The sequence below is a fragment of the Onychostoma macrolepis genome, chromosome 04 (genome assembly GCF_012432095.1).
Source record: "Onychostoma macrolepis isolate SWU-2019 chromosome 04, ASM1243209v1, whole genome shotgun sequence".
Taxonomy (NCBI): Eukaryota; Metazoa; Chordata; class Actinopteri; order Cypriniformes; family Cyprinidae; genus Onychostoma; species Onychostoma macrolepis.
In genome coordinates, this window is record NC_081158.1 from 23,449,195 (window position 1) to 23,470,795 (window position 21,601).

Sequence of the window (21,601 nt, forward strand, 5' to 3'; positions counted from 1 at the left end):
TTCCTCAGTAGAAGAGATGCGGAATCATTAGTGCATGTGTTTATTACCACTCGCCTTGACTATTGTAACGCTCTTTTCTCTGGCCTACCAGCTCACTCTATCTTTCATCTGCAGTACATCCAAAATTCAGCTGCCAGACTATTAACTTCCACAAAAAAATCTGCTCACATCACCCCTATTCTATTTAATCTTCACTGGTTGCCTGTATCTATTCGTGTGCAATACAAAATTCTTCTGCTCACCTTTATGGCACTCAAAGATCTTGCTCCCTCCTATCTTTCCGACTTACTCTCTTCTTATATTCCTTCTTGCTCACTCCGGTCTTCTAGTTCAGAACTTCTTTGTGTGCCTGCGTTCCGCCTATCCTCAATGGGCTGCAGGTCCTTTTCTGTCACGGCACCCAAACTTTGGAATTCGCTTCCCCTGGCACTCAGAACAGTCACCTCTTTCAGTGAATTTAAATCAAAGCTTAAAACATATTTGTTTAATCAACACTATCACTAAATTGCATTGTGTATTTGTCCCATTTGTTTTCAATTTCTGTGTCTTTACTACATAATCTGTGTTATATTCAACTGCATTATTTTGTTACTGAATTGGGCAAATGTCCACTGAAATTGTTTCTTTGTAATGAGTATTTGTTGTATTGGTGTACCTTGTAAAGCATCCTTGAGCCTGGGAAAGGCGCTATATAAATTAAACATATTATTATTATTATTATTATTAATGCAGGGATTCCCAAATGTTTTTGTCAGCCAAACCCATTTGACATGAAATATTTACTTGAAATATCTGAGGAAGTTAATATTTCAATAATTTAACATCACATTTGCATGTTTACAGTTCAGTGTCACTTAATGGTCACACTAACATCCAGGTAAACAAATAAAAATTTCTGTTTTTACAGTTTTTTATGATTTTATTGATTATTAGTATTTTTATCAACTGCAGTTCTTGCATTAAGCCCATTATGGGAAACTGGTTTAATGTAATATTTTAATGCATTTTATGATGTTGATATCAAAAAATTGAATATATTGTCTTTCTCTTTGCTTTTTATATCAATATGTTAAGTTTAAAAACACCTTAGATAAAAAGTAATCTAAAAAGTAGTCAGAATACATAAAATGAGTAACCTAGATTACGTTACTACAGATTTCATCATGTAATCTGTAATCAGTCATGGACCACAATTTATAAGTAATCTACCCAGCTCTCTCTCTCTCTTTCTCTGTGTGTATATATATATATATATATATACAGACAAAATAAAATTAAAATAAAATTCCAATAACACATAATATACCAAATTTATGACATTTTGTTTTACATTTTTATTTAAATTAAATTTTTATTTAAAAAATTAGGTACCACCACAGTACTTATTTTTAAGTCTAATGATTGTGGAAAGAGAATTTAAAAGCTGTTCAGTTGAGACTCTTCTCATTCACCTGATTATATAGCCCACTTTACCGTAATATTATTTTTGAATAGTTAATGCTTTTTCCACTCTTAATTTATTTTTTTTATATGACAAAAAAAATGTTTACTAGACTCCTTTCATATTTCCGTCTTAAAGCTAGCTGACATGTTTCTCTCATTCTCTCTCTCTGACTCTCTTTCTCTCAGTATGTCTGCTGTGTTGCGATAACATGCTCTTCGGTCATTGCAGCAAGCGTAGAAGATGCCCATGTGATGTCTGTCACCGCAGAGAAAGCATCTGTCTGTCACTGAAGTGTCTCTGTCACGAAAGTGTCTGTCTGTCTGAGATTTCCTATTATAAAAGTGCCTGTCTGTCATTACCGTATCTATTGTTTAAGCATGGGCCTGTCTGTCATCTGTTTTTACAGTGAAAACAACATTGAAACAGACTGATGGTGGGGATGTATGGTTGTGGGTGGTCATTGAGGAATTAATTCTCTCTAACCCTCTCTTCTTCAATCTTTAGAGTAACTAACTCTTCTGTAGATAAATTAGGATTGTTCTTGTGCTTAATATGAAGATAATTTAGTGAGAACAGAGAATGAGAGTGTGTGAAAGAGCGAGACCAGTGTCTGCATACATCAGCAAATTCACCTGGAGAAATGTTCAATTATTCTCTCAGAATTTCTGCTTGTACGTTTTTCTTATCTTTTGAGTAAAGAGAATTCTTCATTGACCACACACACACACACACACACACACACACACACAATGGGGACCCTAGACTTTTATTGTTTTTATATAAAGCTAATTATAATTGCTACACACATAGAAAAAGGGGTCAGAATTGTCTTTTTGGGGTACAACAGCTTGTCACTGGAGCAGTACCCTTAAAAGGACATATCTGTACCTTTTTTATCCCTATTAGGTACATATTAGTACTTAAGGGTACGTATTACTTCTCTAAGCACACTTCCTCTTCGAACTGTTGCCGTCCTGTTGGCGTTACAGAGCACTGAGCACCAAAACAGCCAGACATAGGAAAAGCTTCTTCCTTCACACAATCCACCTCAAGAAAAGTTAAATGTCTCCCACGCTGTGCAATAAAACATATGCAATACCCAATATCCATACCTATATTAATTATACAATGTTATTGATGTACCATATCTTACATCTATCCAATTTCCCTTGCATATTTTGTATAAAGCACACCTGTACATTCTGTATTGTGTTTCACATATGTATTTTTAATCACTTGTTTATTTTGTTATCTGTCTTGTCACTTGTCATCATGTCTGTTCACTGGAAGCTTCTGTCATCAAGACAAATTCCTTGTGTGTGTAAGCACACTTGGCAATAAAGCTCTTTCTGATTCTGATTCTAATATGTATCTAATAGGGGTAAAAAAGGTACAAATATGTATTTTTAAGGGTACTGCTCCAGTGACAAGCTGTTGTACACCAAAAGGTACAGTTTTGGCCCCCCTTTTTTTTCTGTGTGTATAGCCTACTATAAAATGTGTATATTTAGATGAATTAGAATGAATTAAATATGTTATACTCAATATTGTGACATTCTGCTCTCAAATATATTTGAATAATTAGCTGAATCATTTTATTATTTGCAGTTAATCTACTTTGTGTAAACATATTTATAATATCAAATAAATATATTTATAATATCAAATAAATATATTTATGATATCAAATAAATGTATTTAAATATAAAATAAACAAATAAATGTATGATATGTATAATATAATAATCTGTAATAAAATGTATATTTAAATATAAATACAAAATAAATAAATGAAAATGCATAATATTACAAAAATTAAATATATTTATATAATAATTAATTGAAATACATATACAATACAATATATATTAATTATATATATATATATATATATATATATATATATATATATATAATAAACAAATAAATGTATAATATAGTATAATAATCACCACATTTAAATATCACTTTTAAATTTAAATATAAGTATAAATAAATAACTGAAAATGCATAGTATTACAAAATCGAATTAAAACTAATTGGGAAAAAAAACTGAAAAACTGTACTTCACTGTACTCTGCCCATACATAACCATATTTTGGCAAGTAAATTAAATAAATAAATAACTATTGTTATATATATAGAGTACAGTGAAGTACAGTTTTTCAGTTTTTTTCACTCCGAGTGATATCTTGTGAACTGTGGGAGTTTGAGGACTGGTGCATTGTGGGACAGGAAGTGGCTGGAACGTTGGTTTGATTTTATGACTGGAGGCTTTTGGGAATGATGTTTCATTGAGGCTTTCCAGTAAAGAGCTGTTCATTGTCAGAGATTCAGCTTAGACGCAGTGCTTTAGTGCCTTTGCTGTTTGAGTGGGTATAGGTTTGCTTTCACGTGATGAATTAGACTGTCAGTAGTGCAGTTCATGTGAGTTCATAATGTAGAAAGAGACTCACATGGGTTTAGAATGACATGAGGGTGGGTAAATGAATATTCATAAGAACATTCATTTGTGGGTGAACTATCCCTGTAATGGTACTAATCATGTGAGATAAATGAGAGTACAAAAACGTCTGATACTCTACCGACTGAGCAATTCTGATGCATAATACATTAGGCAGCGCGGACTTTGATATGTGGATAAGGGTTGAATTGTTCTGTGATCACACTCGTCTAACGCACACCGCAGATGGACTGTAGTGTGACATCAGCCCAGTGTTTGCAGTGCAGCTGAGTAGAGGTCTGTAATTACCATCATCACAGCACGCGCCCACTATTTGGAACTCATAATACAACAGAAAACCCAATGGTTTATACATAGAGCCAACTCACCACTCACTATTCAAACCTCTGGATATTTGTTTATGCATCATATGATGTTCTTACACAAGGGCGCATGCACTGCTGTCCCGCTGTACTATTTGTGTGTTTGTTTGTGGCATAAACATCCCTCTTCACCTCTAAATCATCAGAGCTCAGTGCTTCTGCTCAGGTTTTGACTGAAAGGCTTTACTCATGTGTTTCTGTACGCATGCTAACGTACCATTTGAGCACCGTCTGAGGAATTTAGGAAGACCGCAAGGCGACTATTGTGGTCAGCAACCTCTGACCTTCCTAGCACTTTGGTTGACCTCTCACAGATTCTGGGTGTGCCTTATTACAGTTTCTGTGTTGCGTATCGGTACATCGTAAACATTAATATGGGTGCTATAATGGCATTGATGTACTAAACACTGGCGACTTATGTTGATTTATGAAGTCATGCATTAAAATGAAACTGGTATTCATCAAAAACACAGCTGTGTACCACGTTATCATGCATCTTCATTATAGCTGCTAAAAAATGAAGTGCCATTATGAAACATGTCATTTATCCTGTTATTTTGCAATAAGAAAATGTATAACATTCAGACTGCAATGATTACACAAACACACCCACACACACTAAATGGGTACCTTAGACTTCTGTTGTTTTTTATATAAAGCTAATTATAATTACTATAAACTAATCCTACAATAAAACATGCATTTTTAGAATAAAAAAAAAAATTAATTAAATATTTTATATTAAATATTGTGACATTCTTCTGTCAAATATATTTGTATATTGAACTCTATTATTTTATTATTTGCTGTTAATCTACTGTGTGTGTGTACATAATTATAATATCACATAAATGTATTTAAAATAAAAAAACAAATTTTAAATGAACAAATGAATGTATAATATCATATCATATCATATCATATCATATCATATCATATCATATCATATCATATCATATCATATCATATCATATCATACAATTGCATAACATACAACTGTAATTCCTGTGTAATACTTAAACACTTCCAATATTATTTTCTTTGAAGCATGGGATGCAAGACAATTAAAATATATAAATAAAAGATATTAAAATACAATATAGTTAATTTAAAATATAAATGAAAGAGTAACTGAAATTTAATAGTAATACAAATAATAACAATAAATTACAGAAGTGAACATTTAAGTGGACTATGACTATAACAGCCTGTACTATTAACCTAAGGAACAGATTGAGACACACCCTCTTTATACTACCATCATATGTATGCAATTTTTTCCATAGGAAGAGGAAATGGTATACAGCATAGTCTGTGACACATACTGTATTCATAAGTGACTAGATTAAAAGAACGAGAGAGGGAGAAGAGAACAGGGAACCCTTTTGCTCAAGGCCTCCAATCCTATTTCGTGATGTTTAACATTAAAGTGGAGCGGTGACAGATATCCGCTTGAGGCGCGCACAGCACCTGTCATCACCTGCTTAGTTTTTATCATTGACAGAAAAAGGGAAGCAATGAATTCTAACAAGGTTCATGTACTCATGCAGATTTCCCTTTTGATCATTTTAATCAGAATAGGTGGTCTCCTTCTGTCTTCTCTTTCAGTCCCTTTCCCATTATTTTCTGTTTGTGAGAATGTGAGAATCAGAAAGGCTGGCTCTACTGGGAGAGTTTTTATGGGAGAGCTATTTTGATATGTTGAGTTGAGTTGATAGAGTAGAAGGCCAAACAGTCTACTAGTGTTTAAAATACTTTCTTGTGGGGAGTTAATTGCACCCAGCTGTGTGTAAACAACTTCACACTCAACCCATTTGACAGAGCAAGTCACATGATAATCTGTCATCGTAGATGGGCGTCTCTCGCTCTTTCTCTCTCTGTTTACCATTTTAATGTGAAAGCATTTTATTGACATTATTGTTTTCATAAAATATGATATATATATATATATATATATATATATATATAGATAGATAGATAGATAGATAGATAGATGGTATTTGAGGTATCATAAGTTGCTTAAGTTTAGGTAGGCCTATCATATCTGTAGCACAAACAGTATGCCAGAGTTACATGAACATTAGTAATTAGAAAATGAAAAATAATAAGAATGTATAGGCTATAGAAAATATATAAATACATTAATAGTTTATGGGCTAAAATATTTTTCAGTTACTCTTTTAGCAGATTACATCACGCCAGTAGGTGGCGGCAAGTCCTTATGAGTGAGTCATTGAATCCGATTCGTTCAAAACACTGCTTCATTCAGGAAAGAAACTCTCCCTACGAGTGACTCATTGAATCATTCATTCAAACGATTTGTTCAAAAACTTTGATTCATTCTGGAACTAAGCAAATCAGTGACTGAAGTATTCATTTAAACGATTCGTTCAAAAACGCTGATTCATTCTGGAATTAAACAAGTTTGCGTTTCATTGAGTCACTGAATCATTTAATCAACCGATTCTCCGAGCGCTGATGCAGGAACTGAACTCGACTACCGTGTTGTTCGGAGACTTGCTTCGATTCTTCTGTGGCTTCCTTTGGAACTGTTCGCTTTGGGCAGCAAAAACAGACAAATCAACGGACAATGTTGTGCCTAAAATGTAAGTTTCTCAATAATAACTTCTTGTTTATTGTACTGTTTTATAAAAGCAACAATACACGCTCAACCGTGCTATTTTTTCACCGAATATCAGCATGTTATCACTCGCCTTCCAATTCATAGCCATGCTGATTTTTGGGAATAGATAATATCAACAGAGAATGAGCAAGATGGCTCATTTTGACACATTCTCCTGTGCGTGGGGAGATGTCTGTGACAGTCTCCAGTCACAGACAGTGTAACATCATCTATTCATATCGGCTGTTTGTTATATTGGTAAGACACTATCATGCCTCTGCTGTCGTCAGCTGGTTACCATAGTGAATGATACAGGTGTAAGATGCTTCAATATTGTTGTTTTCGATATTTATGCATACACAAAAACACGGTCCCATGCATGTTTACAGGTGTTTAGAGAAGTAAACCTTGTTTTAGAAATGCAACAGCATAACAGAGTCCATTTATAGGCATGTTTGTGTGCGCCTGTTTTATGTTTATGTATCATCTTGTGGCCTGTAATTCAGGGCCGGGTTATCCAATGGGCATCATGGGCACAGGCCCAGGGGCCCATGCGCACTTTGGGCCCAAGCGAGGGGAAGAAAAAAAAATTGGAGTGTCTTTACGTGGAGTGTCTTTATTTGGAGTGCAAATAGCGCACTTGTTGGCAAACGATATTTACAGTAACTCCACCTACCAATGTCTGGTTGACATTCAAGATTAAAAGAAGACGCATTCATTTTAACGTCCTTAGTGGTGTAGGCAGTAGAGTGTCAGGCACACAGACATCATTAGCAAACAATGAACAAATGAAAACAGTTTTTTTCCCAGTCAATATGGTAAACAGATGATCTTTTTACCAAGTTCAAGGGGATAAGTTACCTATATGTAACTGAATTGCACTGAACTATGTGCTTAGGGTTTCCACGGTTCCTTAAAAAGTCTTCAGTTTAATTGTTTAAATTTAAGACCATGAAAACTCTTAAATGGTACAAAAGTCTTAATTATAAGAGGTCCTAAATTTGGGAACGGAAAGCAAGAATTGCTATATAGATTAATAATGCGATTAAATTTAAAAAGGCTAGGATTTCACTGAATAAATAAGAGCGCTGCATGTTTCAAAGTCAGGAGCTGCGCTGTTTTGTGTACTGCAGTTACCGGGGAAACCGCTATATTTCTGCAGTTCTGAAAGTGAAACCTGCTGGCAGAGAACAAATTTTCATTTTCAATAAGCCCGTCTGCTATTTTTGCTATATATTTTTAAATGTGAACCAGTGGATCGATAAGAATCTAATGCATTATAAAAATCTAAACAATTAAGTCACTAAGATATATGTTATTTAATATTTTGATAGTTGATTGATAATAACTGTTTAAATTAATATAATAGTGCAGGTCTTTAAAAGGTCTTTAATTTGATTTGAAAAATACCTGGTATGGTAGCTACCATTTGGAATTTTTTTTTTTTTTTTTTTTTAATGAGCCCCTTTTAACTGTAGTCTTAGGTTATTTTGAGAATGTTCTGTAGGCCACTAATAAAAAAATGGGACCTTTGTAAATGAGTTTTTTGCAGTTTTACAGACAACAGTTTTACAGTGCAATTGAGATTGGCTTGTTGGGTAATATTTCTGTCAACTGACAACAAAGTTTCCCTTCTGAATTAGCATAACTGCACAAGTGTTATAGTAAATCAAATCTTTAAAAACAGATGACTTTAATTATACTTTCATTTCTTTCAATAAAAAGGAAGTTGAGTAAGAGGTGTGTGGACGTGGATTAGTAATTTGGACCCTTGGTATAAAAGTTGGCCATCCCTGCTGTACACTCTATGGGCCTCATTCATGAAACATGAGCAGAACGAATTATTGTGTAAACCGTTCATAAAGCCGTTCTGACTTGAACTTTTGATTTTATGAAAATTTTCAGTCACACTTTATATTAGGTGGCCTTAACTACTATGTACTTGCATCAAAAAATAAGTACAATGTACTTATTGTGGTCATATTGTATTGCAAAACACTTTTGCTGCTATTGAGGTGGGATATTGGTAAGGTTAGGGACAAGTTTGGTGGTATGGGTAGGTTTAAGGGTGGGTTAAGGTGTAAGGGATGGGTCAACGGTGTAATTATAAATGTAATTACAGAAATTAATTACAGATGTAACTACATCTAGGTATTTAAAAAAATATAAGTACAATGTAAAAACATGTATGTACACAATAAGTGCATTGTACCAAATTATTAATTTAAATGCAAGTACACAGTAGTTAAGGCCACCTAATATAAAGTGGGACCAAATTTTCATATTTTCAAAATGTTAGTTAGCACGAAAGAAACACCTGCTCCTTACCATGTGTAAATATGTGCGTAAAACGTTCTGTGTTTTTCTGGCAAACTGATGACACTGCGTTTTGATGCACTGCCATATTTTATAAGTTCCTTTGCTCTGTTTTTTGTTTCGTTTTTGTTTTTTTGTAGTTGAGCGTTGATAACTGTTCAACTTTGGGTAAAACGCAGCACTCGTCACTGTCACTTACGCCGTCCAATCAATGGAGTTATTATAAATACATTACTGCCGTGGAGATTCTACATCATAGCAACCAAATTTACTATTTACACTTATTGCAAAGATTGCTACTGGTCCAGGAAAGCATTATTGCAATTATGCAATGTAAATCCTGTATGATGGAGGATGTGTACAGGTGGTCATAGGCTGTCAGTGACCTGTCAGTGTAAATCCTGTATAAGATAGAGGTGTTTCCAGTAAAGTACACTATATTTTAAAACCTTGATTGTGCGCATGTGTGTGTGGGGGGGCCCGACAAGACATTGTGCCCAGGGGCCTCTGAATTCTTAATCCAGGCCTGCTGTAATTGCTCAGATAAGCTTGTTGTTAAGCAGACAGGATGTCAGCACATCTAACTGTCCGTCTGTGACTGAATGATGAGCCGGATCACTCTCAGTAATCAGTCTCCAGGTCACTGTACGTAACTACAGCGAGGTGAAGGATGACTGACCCCACTGATGCCCTGGAGAACCATCCGTCTGATCCTCGGCAGGGTGGACACTAAGACAAAAAGTAGAGGAGAGCATGTTCTCTTCATCTCTCAGATGAGTCAATAGATAAGGTCAGGTCAGGCTCACAAGTGCCTGGTGTGGTCAGACCAGGTTCTTCTCCCCACACTTTCTTCTCTGGTAGATCAAAGCTAAATCCAGATAAAGACTCTGGAGTTTAATAATCTGGCAAGCGTTTGTGTCCTGTCCACTACAGTTCAGTGCATCAGCAAATTGTGTTTCTACTATATGTTTATGCTGCTGATTTTAAATTAGGCTGAAAATGTATGCTTGCTTATCACTTAAGCAAACAGTGCAAACTGCAAAAACACTGAAGCTCTGCTCCGAAATTTAGTGAGCTGCCATTCTAGGCTGCCTTTTAAGGTATCACTGGCATACTTCCAATGACAAAAGCCATTCCAAAAGATGGACAACATAATTATGCTGCCAAAATCCAGTGACTCATTCATCCTTCGTGTAGAAGGCAATTCTAGAATGCATTAGAACCAATTAAAAATTAAATTTTTTATGAAAACATGTACACTACTGCTCAAAAGGTTAAGTTTTTTAAAAATGTATTTGAAAGAAGCCTCTTTAGGCTCTATTAATTTGAACAAAAATATAGTAATATTGTTTTTTATTTAGATGCATTTTAAAGTGGAATTTATTCCTGTGTTAATATTAATTTTCAGTACTTGTTACTCCAATTCAGTGTCACTCACTAATATCCTGATTTGGTGCTGAAGAAACATTTCTTATTATCAATGTTGGAAACAGTTAAGGCCAGCTGCTTATAGTTTTTGTAGAAATCATGATCATCTAATGACAAAAAATCTGTTTAACCAAATACATGTGTTTATGTATTTTTATAATTATTAAGAATAAATCAACGTTGCTTAGCAACTCTAATACAAACATTTTAGCTTTTAATACAAATAAATATTGATTAAAATAGTTCAGTCTAGTGAAAAATTGGCTATTTACTTCATATAGTGAATATGAAGCTACATCACACCGTGTTGCACTCCATGTTCAGAGGATCGCCCTCTGCTACTAAGAAGATACTGAAATGAATAGTGATATCTGCTTTCCTTTTGTTTTGTTTTTGCCTTGATTAAAATATGCACATTCTTCATGGTATGGGAAGAGAGCTGAGCGCTCACTGCTGCTTCAACGGTCACACAGAATAAATGTCTAAATAAAAATGTGTCGATCCATTTCTCAGTTGAAAAAATTTAAATGAAACTGAAGTTGTTTTGGTGTCATTGTAAATATTCACTTTCCCATGGCCACGGAGGGGAAACAGAGATTTTGGGTTACATGACATGACACACTGTTTTTTTTACTATATTTCAACACACAGCAACCAAAATCAAATCCCTGGAAGCTTGTAAACAGTTTTGCTAATTCACAAGCCGACAAACTGTGAAAGTCATACTCGCAAAGGTAATGTTAATTATTAAACCGAACAAAATGCTAAATTTTCTGAAACACTCAGCAATGTGATTGTTATTGCGTGATAGGCAGAGGTTCAATCGGAGACATTATTAATAGATTTGCTATCCAGCATCTTCGTCACCTCAGCTTGCTTCCCTTCCTGTTTTTACACGTAGAAAAGGTGAAAAAATCCATTATATTGTCTAGTTTTCTCCCTCAACGATTATGCAATTTCCTAAGGCAATTCTAAATATAGCAGGAATGGCAACATTTTTCACAATCATGACAGAAAATCAAAGCTCTTCCTTAAACCTACTAACAGAAAGGCAGCACGATCCTCCTAATAAAACAGTTACCCAGAATGCAACATGGTGTGCTGTCAGCTTCACATTCTCTATTCTGTACAGTATGTGTTATGTGTTTTTGTACTTACACGAGCAAACATTGTTTAATAGTAGTTAAATATAATGAAAACTTGCTTATTTAACCTAATATATGTAACCTAATGGATGTGTGTAGTTTTATACTTATTAGAGTATCACATAGTTAGCTTAGGTATAATTAGCAAATTAGAGTGACTTTTAGAAAAAATAAAAAATAAAATAAAAATATATATATATATACTCTCAGGGAAAAAAAAAAAGGTACAAAAGCTGTCACTGGGTCGGAACCTTTACAAACACTTGACATTAAAGTAATAAAATGTACACTTGAGGTAACATTACATACTTTTAAGGTACTTATACGCACTCTTTAGGGGTAAATAAGGTACAAATCTATACCTTTTGAATGGGTATCGCCTCAGTGACAGCTTTTGTACTTTTTTGTTCTGAGAGTGATGCTAGACAGCAGGGCTTACTTGCTACAGAGGTAATGTAAACACATAATGTGGTTCAAAGTAAAACACATTATGTGACTTGCTGGTCAGGGAGGCAGCATGCATTGTGGGATAGCAGCGGTCAAACATTGCCGCGAACTAATGTAGGAAGTAACCACAGAATATCCACACTCAAACACAGACATCAAAAGCACACACATACACTTGTGTTCCTACTGTATGCTCGCTTGTGTATCATTTAGTCATTGTTTGTCCTTCAAGAAGAGATTAATCTGTGGTAGGCCTGAGGGATTCATACTGTTCCCTTGTGTAGGGCTTTCCGATTAAGCTTTGCTTACGTGGAGAGCAGCTTGTTAAAATCTAAATTCAGCTTCTGCGGATCGTTTGGCAGCACTGCATATACAAAATCTGTTTAACACATTCACACGCACAGACATAGAAACTTTCCTCGTGGGCTGATGTATTTGCTGCGCTCGTGTCAGGTTTCCCGCACTGATGTATGTAACAACAAATTGCTCCAGCATTAATCAAAGCGATTTTCTGTAATCAGATTGTAGTGAGAAATGGATGCTTGTTACGAAACAGACTGCAGGTAAACGTGAAAGCTCTGACAAGGTCTAATTAACACCAAAGTTAAGCCGTGCCAGACTTTGTCGAGTGTGTTCATATGTCTGTGATCTCTCATAAGGAGGCCACACACGCCCAATAATGTTCAGAGGGCTCATGGGAGAATCAATGACATCAGTGCATTTCCTGTGCCCTCAGGGTACGGTGCGGTTATTGATTGCTTGTGTCTGGTTTTAATTATCCTCCAGTGGAAATGAAAGGAGAGGGGAATCAGTAGACCCTGCCAATCAATCTGATGCACAATCTGATTGAGACACTTCGAACAATATGGGCCCATCGACCAATCAGAATGCAGGATCCTCACGTTTTTTTTGTTTGACCTTTGTTTGTTTTTTCCACAATAGAGGGTGTGTGTGTTTTAAAGCAAGCATGTCTGTTACTACTATGAGTATTAAAGGGAAAATTCACCCCAAAATTACAACTGTTTTATCATTTACTCACCTTTAAGTTGTTCTAAACTTGTATGGATTTCTTTCTTCTGTTGAACATTAAAAGGAGATATTTTGAAGGATGTTGGTATAGCAAACAGTTGCTGGCGTCCACTGAACAACTTGGGGGTAAGTAAATGCTAACAGAATTGTCATTTTGGGGTGAGGTTTTCCTTTAAACTTTTGGTGCTGAAAGGTTAGTCACAGTTGGCAAAAAAAAAAAAAAAAGAATATTGCAAATAGTGTTGCTGTATGAAGTCACTTTCAAACCAAGCAGCTTTCTGTTGGTCAGTGAGGCAAATTCCAGTGACCAACTTGAACCTGTTGCAAAATCTGTGTGGGAAAATCGTTTGTGAATTTCACAATTGTGTGCATTTCTGTTAAAATTACCAAATTTGTCTGCAAACATTCGGTACAAATTTAAACAATGGTAAATGTGACTGTGCCTAAACATGTCCTGCACTGTCACGGTCAGCATTGATAAGCAAATTGTGTGATTTATCTGCACTGTTCATCACCATTTTTTGCCTGGTAGTGTGAACACTGTGTTAACACTGAAAAAAAAAAAACAGGTTTAGTGCACTGTGTGTATCCAGATGACGTTAAAATACAAAATTTTGAATGTTAGACCCTTAATGCACTCAACATTCCTAGATTTCAGTTAATAGTAGAAGAGTAGAGGCTAAATATGCTAATGAGGCTCAGTTTGAGATGCTGCTGCTCTCTTCCACTTCATGCACAAGATTCAAACATTGTGTGTAGTATAAGTACACAGAGTATAGTACATCAAGTCTGTGACAGCAAGTTTTCTGAACAGCAAGAAACCACATGGAATTCAGTGTTTACAATCGTTAACCAGATGTGGTTTTATGCATTTCTGAAATGCAGTTCGGTTTGAATGTTAAGATTTGATTGTCATTCAGGATGTAACAGGCTTGTTATATCATACAAAGAGTACGCTCTTTTCAGTTTCAGTCACTTTTTCCTAATTATATGACATTCACTGTGTCAACATGTAATCAATCAACATGTAATTCAACATTGATAATAATAAGAAATGTTTCTTGTGCACCAAGAAAATAAGCATATAAAAAAGTGGGATTATACACTCTCAAAAATAAAGGTACTAAAAGCTGTCACTGGGGCGGCACCTTTTCAAAAGGTACATGTTTGTACCCAAAGGGTCCATTTTGGTACCTTAAAGGTACATATTAGTACTTAAAGTGTACATATTTGAACCTAATAGGTACAAAATTGTACCTTTTCGAAAAGGTACCGCCCCCAGTGACAGCTTTTGTACCTTTATTTCTGAGAGTGTAGGATGTAGCTTGTCCTCACAAAATACATTTTAAAATATTTTTTATTGTAATATTTTACAATGCTACTACAACTACTGCTTTGAGCATGACTGCTTTGACTTCTTTCACCAAAATAATAAAACTAGCTTTTAACAGTAGTGTATAAATCTAGCTTTTTTGTGTAAAATAATGCAAAACATTTTATCATGGTTTGTCAGTGTGAGATATTTTAAGTTTGGGTTTGTGACAGTGTGTCTAGAAAGCAATCGTCAGTACTCAGTCGGAGTTTATTTGAGCATCTTTCTCTCTTTTTCGTTCTCCACATCTATTCATATTCTCCTCTTCAGTAGCCCTCCCTCATGCGCTTCCAACTACTCAAGATTCCAGAGTGTGTATTCGTGCCAATTAGTTCTGCGCTGCTGTGGCGTGTGTGTGTGTGTGTGTGTGTGTGTGTGGCAGGTTGGGTAATACTGATATACTGTATGCAGTGCAGCACCCTGGTGCTCTCCACACACAAGATGAGTCATACACTCACAGAAAAAGCAGGGCTTTCCCTCGCTCTGAGCTGATGCTCAGATTTCATTCCCGTTTATTACAATATTATACTTTTATCACAATCCTACCAGAATGATCAACACGAGACGCTCATCCAGCCACATCTCAGTTGCACTCTTGCAGACCATGACCTCTGCTGAATGCGAATGGAATTAACATTTGACGTAGTTGATGCTCAATATGTGGAGGAAATACTCTGCATAGCTGCCTAATCTGTTGAGGATCGGCCTTGTTTTGCAGCTCGATCTAATGCTGTTAACTAACTCAATTTGAGCCTTCTCTGTTGTTCCTTTGAGATGTATGGGTGCACAACGGTCTTTCAGAGACACATTAGCAACAAACAAATGCTAAAATGCTTGATATCTGAGAGTAAGCGAGGAGCTCATCTGGTATGTGTGGAGTAAAAGCAGCCTGTTAGGATGAAACAGGGTTTACACTTATCGTTTGATTGACAGTCTCGCAGGTTGAGTGCAAATGATGTTTGATGGTGTCTGTGCTTAAGTGCTTGCTTTGTAGGCTTGATGTTTAATGAATGTTTTGAGTTCAGTGTAAGTTCAGATCTAATGGCTGCTTCTGTCAAATACCAGAAAATATTTTGACTCGCCATTTAATTGATAAAAACAAACCAAAATCACACTTGCTGTAATGGACCAAGAATGTTTATGTATCACTTTTTTCATAAAGTCAAAAATATCATTTTTGTCACGATTGTCTTGATAAAACATTCCTGAAAAGAAAAAATTAGGAAAACTTATATATATATATGTATATATATATATATATATATATATATTAGGGCTGCACAGTTAATCGAATTCTAATCGCGATTACGATTATGAATGCCACGATTACATAATTGTTCAAAGCTGCGATTACAAAAATAAATAAACAGTTAAAAATGCTTAAGAGGTGTTTGCAGCACGGGGTTTAACAAACTCAAACACACTGGATAAAATACATTTTGTCTAACTGATAGTCGTTGTCACTCTGGTGTGCATGATAGACATGTTAAACGCCAAACGTGTCAAAAGCGGAACAAAATAGCGGTACTCATTTGAACTGCGCGCCACACTGACCTTTTATCCGCTCGCCTCAAAAGAAAACAGCGCAGCGCGAGCTTAGAGTGTATGCGTTTATTACAGTAACCAGTCGCGATCACGCGCTAAACAACGCTGTGAAATCCAGTAAGCAGCACTCGAGTTCAGCGCAGAGTTCTCCAGTACAAATCACGTCTCTTTAATTTAAACTAGTTTAAAGCCAAATAAATCGGAGCTGTTATTCTCATCAACACTGATGCAGAAAGCAGCAGAAACAGTGTAAATGTTACTGTACTTTGAAATTTTGTCTGTTTAATTGTAAATTAAATTTAAAGAAGAAACCAAACCAATGTATAGTTGACATTTGAGGCTCAATGCTATAGAAAAGCAATAAAAGTTCAGGAAGAGTCTTTTCAGCCATCGTTATTAATAATCGCAATTACAATATCAAGGGACTAATCGACAATTATGATTTTTGTCATAATCGTGCAGCCCTAATATATATATATATATATATATATAACAACAAATTGTTTTTTTTACCAATGCTAATCTTCTTTTATTATTTGTAAGAAAAGTTAAATATTCAACATAACTGCTTCACTGCTTAATGAGCTTTTAAAAAATTCATTTGCCTGCCAAATTAAATGTCAAAAAGGTGGAAATGATGTCATAGTAAGGATCCCTACAGTTTTTTTTTTTTTTTTTTTAAATATGTCATGGCAAGGTTAGTTCAGATTGTAAAATGTCACGTGGTCTGACACCCCTGTCCCCTCCCCCAACTCATATATTCATGAATTAATAATTTATGATATTTGGAACATGCATTATTGATTAATAAATAGAATTTAGTGAGGAACGAATGTTTTTCTATGTTTGGTTGAGTTATATCAAACACTAAATATTCCTTTAAAGGTCCTGATAGCTCTGGTCTCCTCATAGTCTCACACACTCCCAGCTGTTGCTCTCTGAATTAGGTTAAGAAGTTTTCTCATGCTCCTCTGTCTAATGTTGTTTCTGCAGACCATTGGAATGTCTATTTATGGCAGCATGGGACACTCTGTGTGTGTGTGTGTGTGTGTGTGTATGTGTGTGCTTGTATGTGTGTGTGTGTGTGTGTGTGTGTGTGTTTCCTGTTGTCCTGTGATTGGTCAGTCATGTTGTGAGTCATATCGTAGGTCATGGCCTTTGTCCTCCTCATGTCTGTCTGGTGTGAGTCTCCTTATCAGTCTAGACATCAGTGCAATTGACTCCTCATGTTCTAGTTATGGACTTTAGCTGCAACTGTTTTCAGGCATTAACGTGTGTGTGTAAGTAGAGAGAAATTATATAAAAGAATTAAATTATCAATCTTGAAACAAATTCTCAGAGTGTGAACAGTGTTCTTTCTGAATTGGAGAATAAATGCCGTTTTTCAAAAATGATTTACTGGAAAATGAATTATCTTTTTCTGCCATCACAGACATAGCGAAGACAGTCCACACATTTTTAATTAAATAGGGATTCTTCAGCAACAACAAGTGTGGAAACTCTTGATCTGTGGTATTTCTCTATTTAGATATTAAGGTAAATGTGTGTGTGTGTGTGTGTGTTCTCTACGCAGCATTTTAACTTCCTGTGGAGATCGTGAGAAACAGAGTCCCATAGCAATCTTGGCATGAGTGTGGTTTGCTCAAACTCTGCTGTATCAGCTCTGTGTAGAAATAACTCTGTATTTGGTTTTGTTGTAGGTGTTTAGTAGTTTTGTACTGATGTCTTTTTATTGAGCTATACTGATCGATCTTCTTCTCCTCTGCAGTATGTGGAGAGGCGTCAATGTGAACTGTGCTGACGGCTCAGGATACACACCTCTGCACCACGCGTCTCTGAACGGACACAGGTAACACTCATATTCTCCAATTCATTTACAGGTTCTTGAAAAGTGAATAGCTGATTTAAGATGCCAGTTAATGGATGCTAATTCAAATGAACGAGATTATGCTTTCTCACACTTTCACACCCGAACATCTCAGTTCCTCCTAACATGGTGTTATAGACTTAAAAAGGGAACACACTAGACGTCGGGATTGCTTAGACATTTATAGAGGTGTAATCCAGCTCACATACATAAGAATCAGAAGACTGTGATGTCAGATTAGGGCGGGGTTTGTGAATCTGGATTCAACCAGATTAGTGTGAGGTATATGAGGTGGGTGGAGTTATATTCGACTAATGAGGGGTTTATGGGATAAGGCGGTGTCAGATTAATCTGATTTTTTTTTTAAAAGCAGGATGGAATTAGAATAGCTCAGGGTTTTTGGGTGGTTTAAACGTTTGCCGTAAGAATGAGGCCAGAGTAGGAGAGGGATTTCATGTAACTTGAATTATGTATTATGATTAGAGCACAATTACCCGGTTCATTTTGTGCCTGCAAAAAGCTTCATGAAGTTAAGTAGTACCATAGAAGATTTATTGGATTTTTGGTGTTTAAGAATGAAAATCTCCCACACAATTACATGAAATCTTTCTTATTTGTCTTTCTCTCAGGGACGTGGTGTTGAAATTGTTGCAGTTTGAAGCCTCTACTAATGTGGCAGACAGTAAGGGCTGTTTTCCTCTGCATCTGGCCGCATGGAGAGGTGACGTGGACATAGTCCAGATACTGATCCACCACGGGCCGTCCCACAGCAGAGTTAATGAGCAGGTACACACACACACACGCCCTTAGAGCAAATGTACTGTTTGTAAGCTTACCCCTCAGTGTACTTAGCATAACTTTTGCATAGCATGCTAACTTTGCCAATATAATGCAAGTCAGTTACAAAAATCTAAATTGACTTTAATGCACATCACTAGTCCTGTGGTGAACTGTGCAAATAAAGTGTGCAAATGAAGTGACAAAAAAAGATTTTTGTCTTTTGTAATCTTTATAATCTTAATCTTTTTCGTAATCACTGTGAATACAAGTTGGGCAATTTACTTGTGTAGAGTAAAGGTTATGCTAGCGGTATGCTAAGCAAAATATAAGCTAACAAAATAAACAAAAACAAATGAGAAATGTTGAATTTTACAATCTGTAGCTTTGGTGATAGATTCATATGTAACGATTTAAAAGACATTAATGGTAGTAATGCATAATAAGTCAGGTTGGACAAAATTCTTCAAGTAATTTATGCTAATACTTTACCATAAGCTCCCATTAGTTAGGTAACGTTCGTTAATGCATCAACTAACATTAACTAACACATTAGTTAAGGTAAGATTTGTTTTGGGCCTTAGGCGGACTTGGCAGACTTGCCTCAATGTGTGAACTGAATTTTCTTGTGAGTGATTGTCAGCTAGGCGGTTGCTAAGGAATTTTGTGTGGTTACTAGGAGGTTGCTTACATGGCCACCCCCAAATCTGCAAAAACTGTTTTTTAGGTGTGACTTGGGTTTCTTCTTCAGTGTAGGTCAATGGGTTATTTTCAAACATTTTATCATGCGGCAGATGAATAGGGCCCTATGAAATCCATTTTATTTTTTTCCAAATTCATTTTTTTCCATTTAAATTTTTCTACGTAGATTACATTTGTTTTAATTTATTTTTTTCTGGTTTACTTTTTCTGCTTTATTTTTTAATGATTAAATTAAATTGTATTAATCAAAAAACATGCCTAATCAATTAAAATCATGAAACCTATACAATTTAACATTAATTTATTAAAAGATTTACAAAAATTACATTTTAGGGGCCTATGAAATTTTTCTCATGTTACTAAATTCTGTTTAAGTAAGTCTGATTATTTTAATGCATAAAACAACTGGATTTATTAAAATGTATTTTTACATTAACCCTATGAAAGTTTTTTTTTTTTTCTCAGAAATTCTGTGTTGTGTATTTAAATTTGTCTGGTTATCAAATGAAGGCATTTTGTTTTCGATTTTGATTTCGGGTCTCCAATGATTATGATAATACAACAAACGATTATTGCGCCCCATTCTGCCCTCTTTCCAGTGGTGCGCATTTGCGCCTCCATAAAAGCCCAATTTCACGTGCAAATCAGTAAAATCATGTAACATGACTTTTGCAAAATGGGACGTGCTTGATTTGTTCATTTGATTTATTCATGTTTTTAAAAGTGCAAAAGAGAACTTGTGCTGTTCCAAGGGGGGATTTCTGTGCATGCGCTCAGAGACGGAGCAGAACAAGTCATCTTTTAGCTCAAGGTGCGCGCCTAAATGGTCAAATACACGCAAAAATGTGTCAATTGCATTATTCTGTTGCATTTATCCTTTGCTTTTTATTACTGACAGATGAATTATTTTCAATAATTTTGAGGACTTTTTTTTGTTTTTAACTAATATTAGTTACCCTAGTATTCTGCTATGATATTGAGAATTGTGACATTTCACTGGTCTCAAAAATGTAGATGTCATAGCAACATTATTTACAGAAAATATATATTTGATATGCAGTATATCACTATCTTTAAATAAATCATTCATATAAAGTTTTGGTCATATGGCCCACTCATAATCATGTTCAATAATCGTGATTACAATATTGTCCAAAATAATTGTGATTTTTGTCATAATCGAGCATCCCTAGTTCTGGGGATGTTGTTCATGTATTTAAGTCCTCATTTAGTGAGAAGGCAGATGCTGGAAACATCTTCAGTATGTGTGTAGTAAACGAAACCGCACGTCTGCGCCATTCATTCACACAGAAACATGCAGAACATGCAGGATTCATATTTAAAAAGTTTTTTTTACAGATAATCCATATCACAATTTGATTTAAGTGTACGGATCTACTTTTGTTTTTTTTTTCATCCTAACTTTGACAAATTTTGTGACATTCAGCTGTATATAGCCTAGTAAAAATGCAATTTTTGTGACTGGATTCCGTGATTCTGTCTGCGTTTTCGGCAATTATAAGGCCCTAGATAAAAATGGTACATCTGAAAAGTAATTGCACACCTTTTCCTCAACAAACTGCCTGAAGTTAAGGTATCATCCATGTCCAAAATAGTGGAGAATGAGCTGAATTTTAATACTTAATGCTTGTTCAAATCTGAGCAATATCAAGTAATGAGTACTTTACACTAGTCTGCTGCTAAAAGTACACATTTACAAACACAGTCCCCATGTATTCGACCAGGCACACATACGCACTCTTGACAGGTTTTTAACAGTTTCAGACCTGTTCCTTGCATCTCAGCGTGTTGATGGGCTGATGGAGGGTTTGTTGAGAAGAATCAGAGCAGCTCTGTGAAAGGCCTGTATTTACCTGCAGTTAAAATGCTGTCTCAGTGCAGGGAAGAGTGCTGCTTTCTCTCCTGCCATCTGCCTCACTCTTAATGACCACACCAGCCGGAGAAACAATTACGTCCAATCTTCAGCCCTCCTCAACTCACTAAACCATCAGCTTGATGGATAGACCTTCGCCGCTGGCATGAGTGCGTTTTGGAGAGACAAAGACAGTCTACACCATTC

At 35.5% G+C, this 21,601-nt stretch overlaps 1 protein-coding gene across 5 annotated transcripts in view; it reads left to right on the forward strand.

Annotated features, from left to right (window-relative positions):
* anks1b (ankyrin repeat and sterile alpha motif domain containing 1B) overlaps nt 1–21,601 on the forward strand; it is a 180,524-nt gene that overhangs the window by 24,035 nt on the left and 134,888 nt on the right. For 4 of the 5 annotated variants that reach the window (XM_058772300.1, XM_058772299.1, XM_058772298.1 and 1 more), the window contains exons 2-3: nt 17,944–18,024; nt 18,672–18,828. In XM_058772300.1, the coding sequence (XP_058628283.1) occupies nt 17,944–18,024; nt 18,672–18,828 (238 nt within the window). Of the gene's footprint in view, nt 1–16,849; nt 16,873–17,943; nt 18,025–18,671; nt 18,829–21,601 lie in introns of those variants that run through there. The other variant, XM_058772303.1, reaches the window with a different exon arrangement.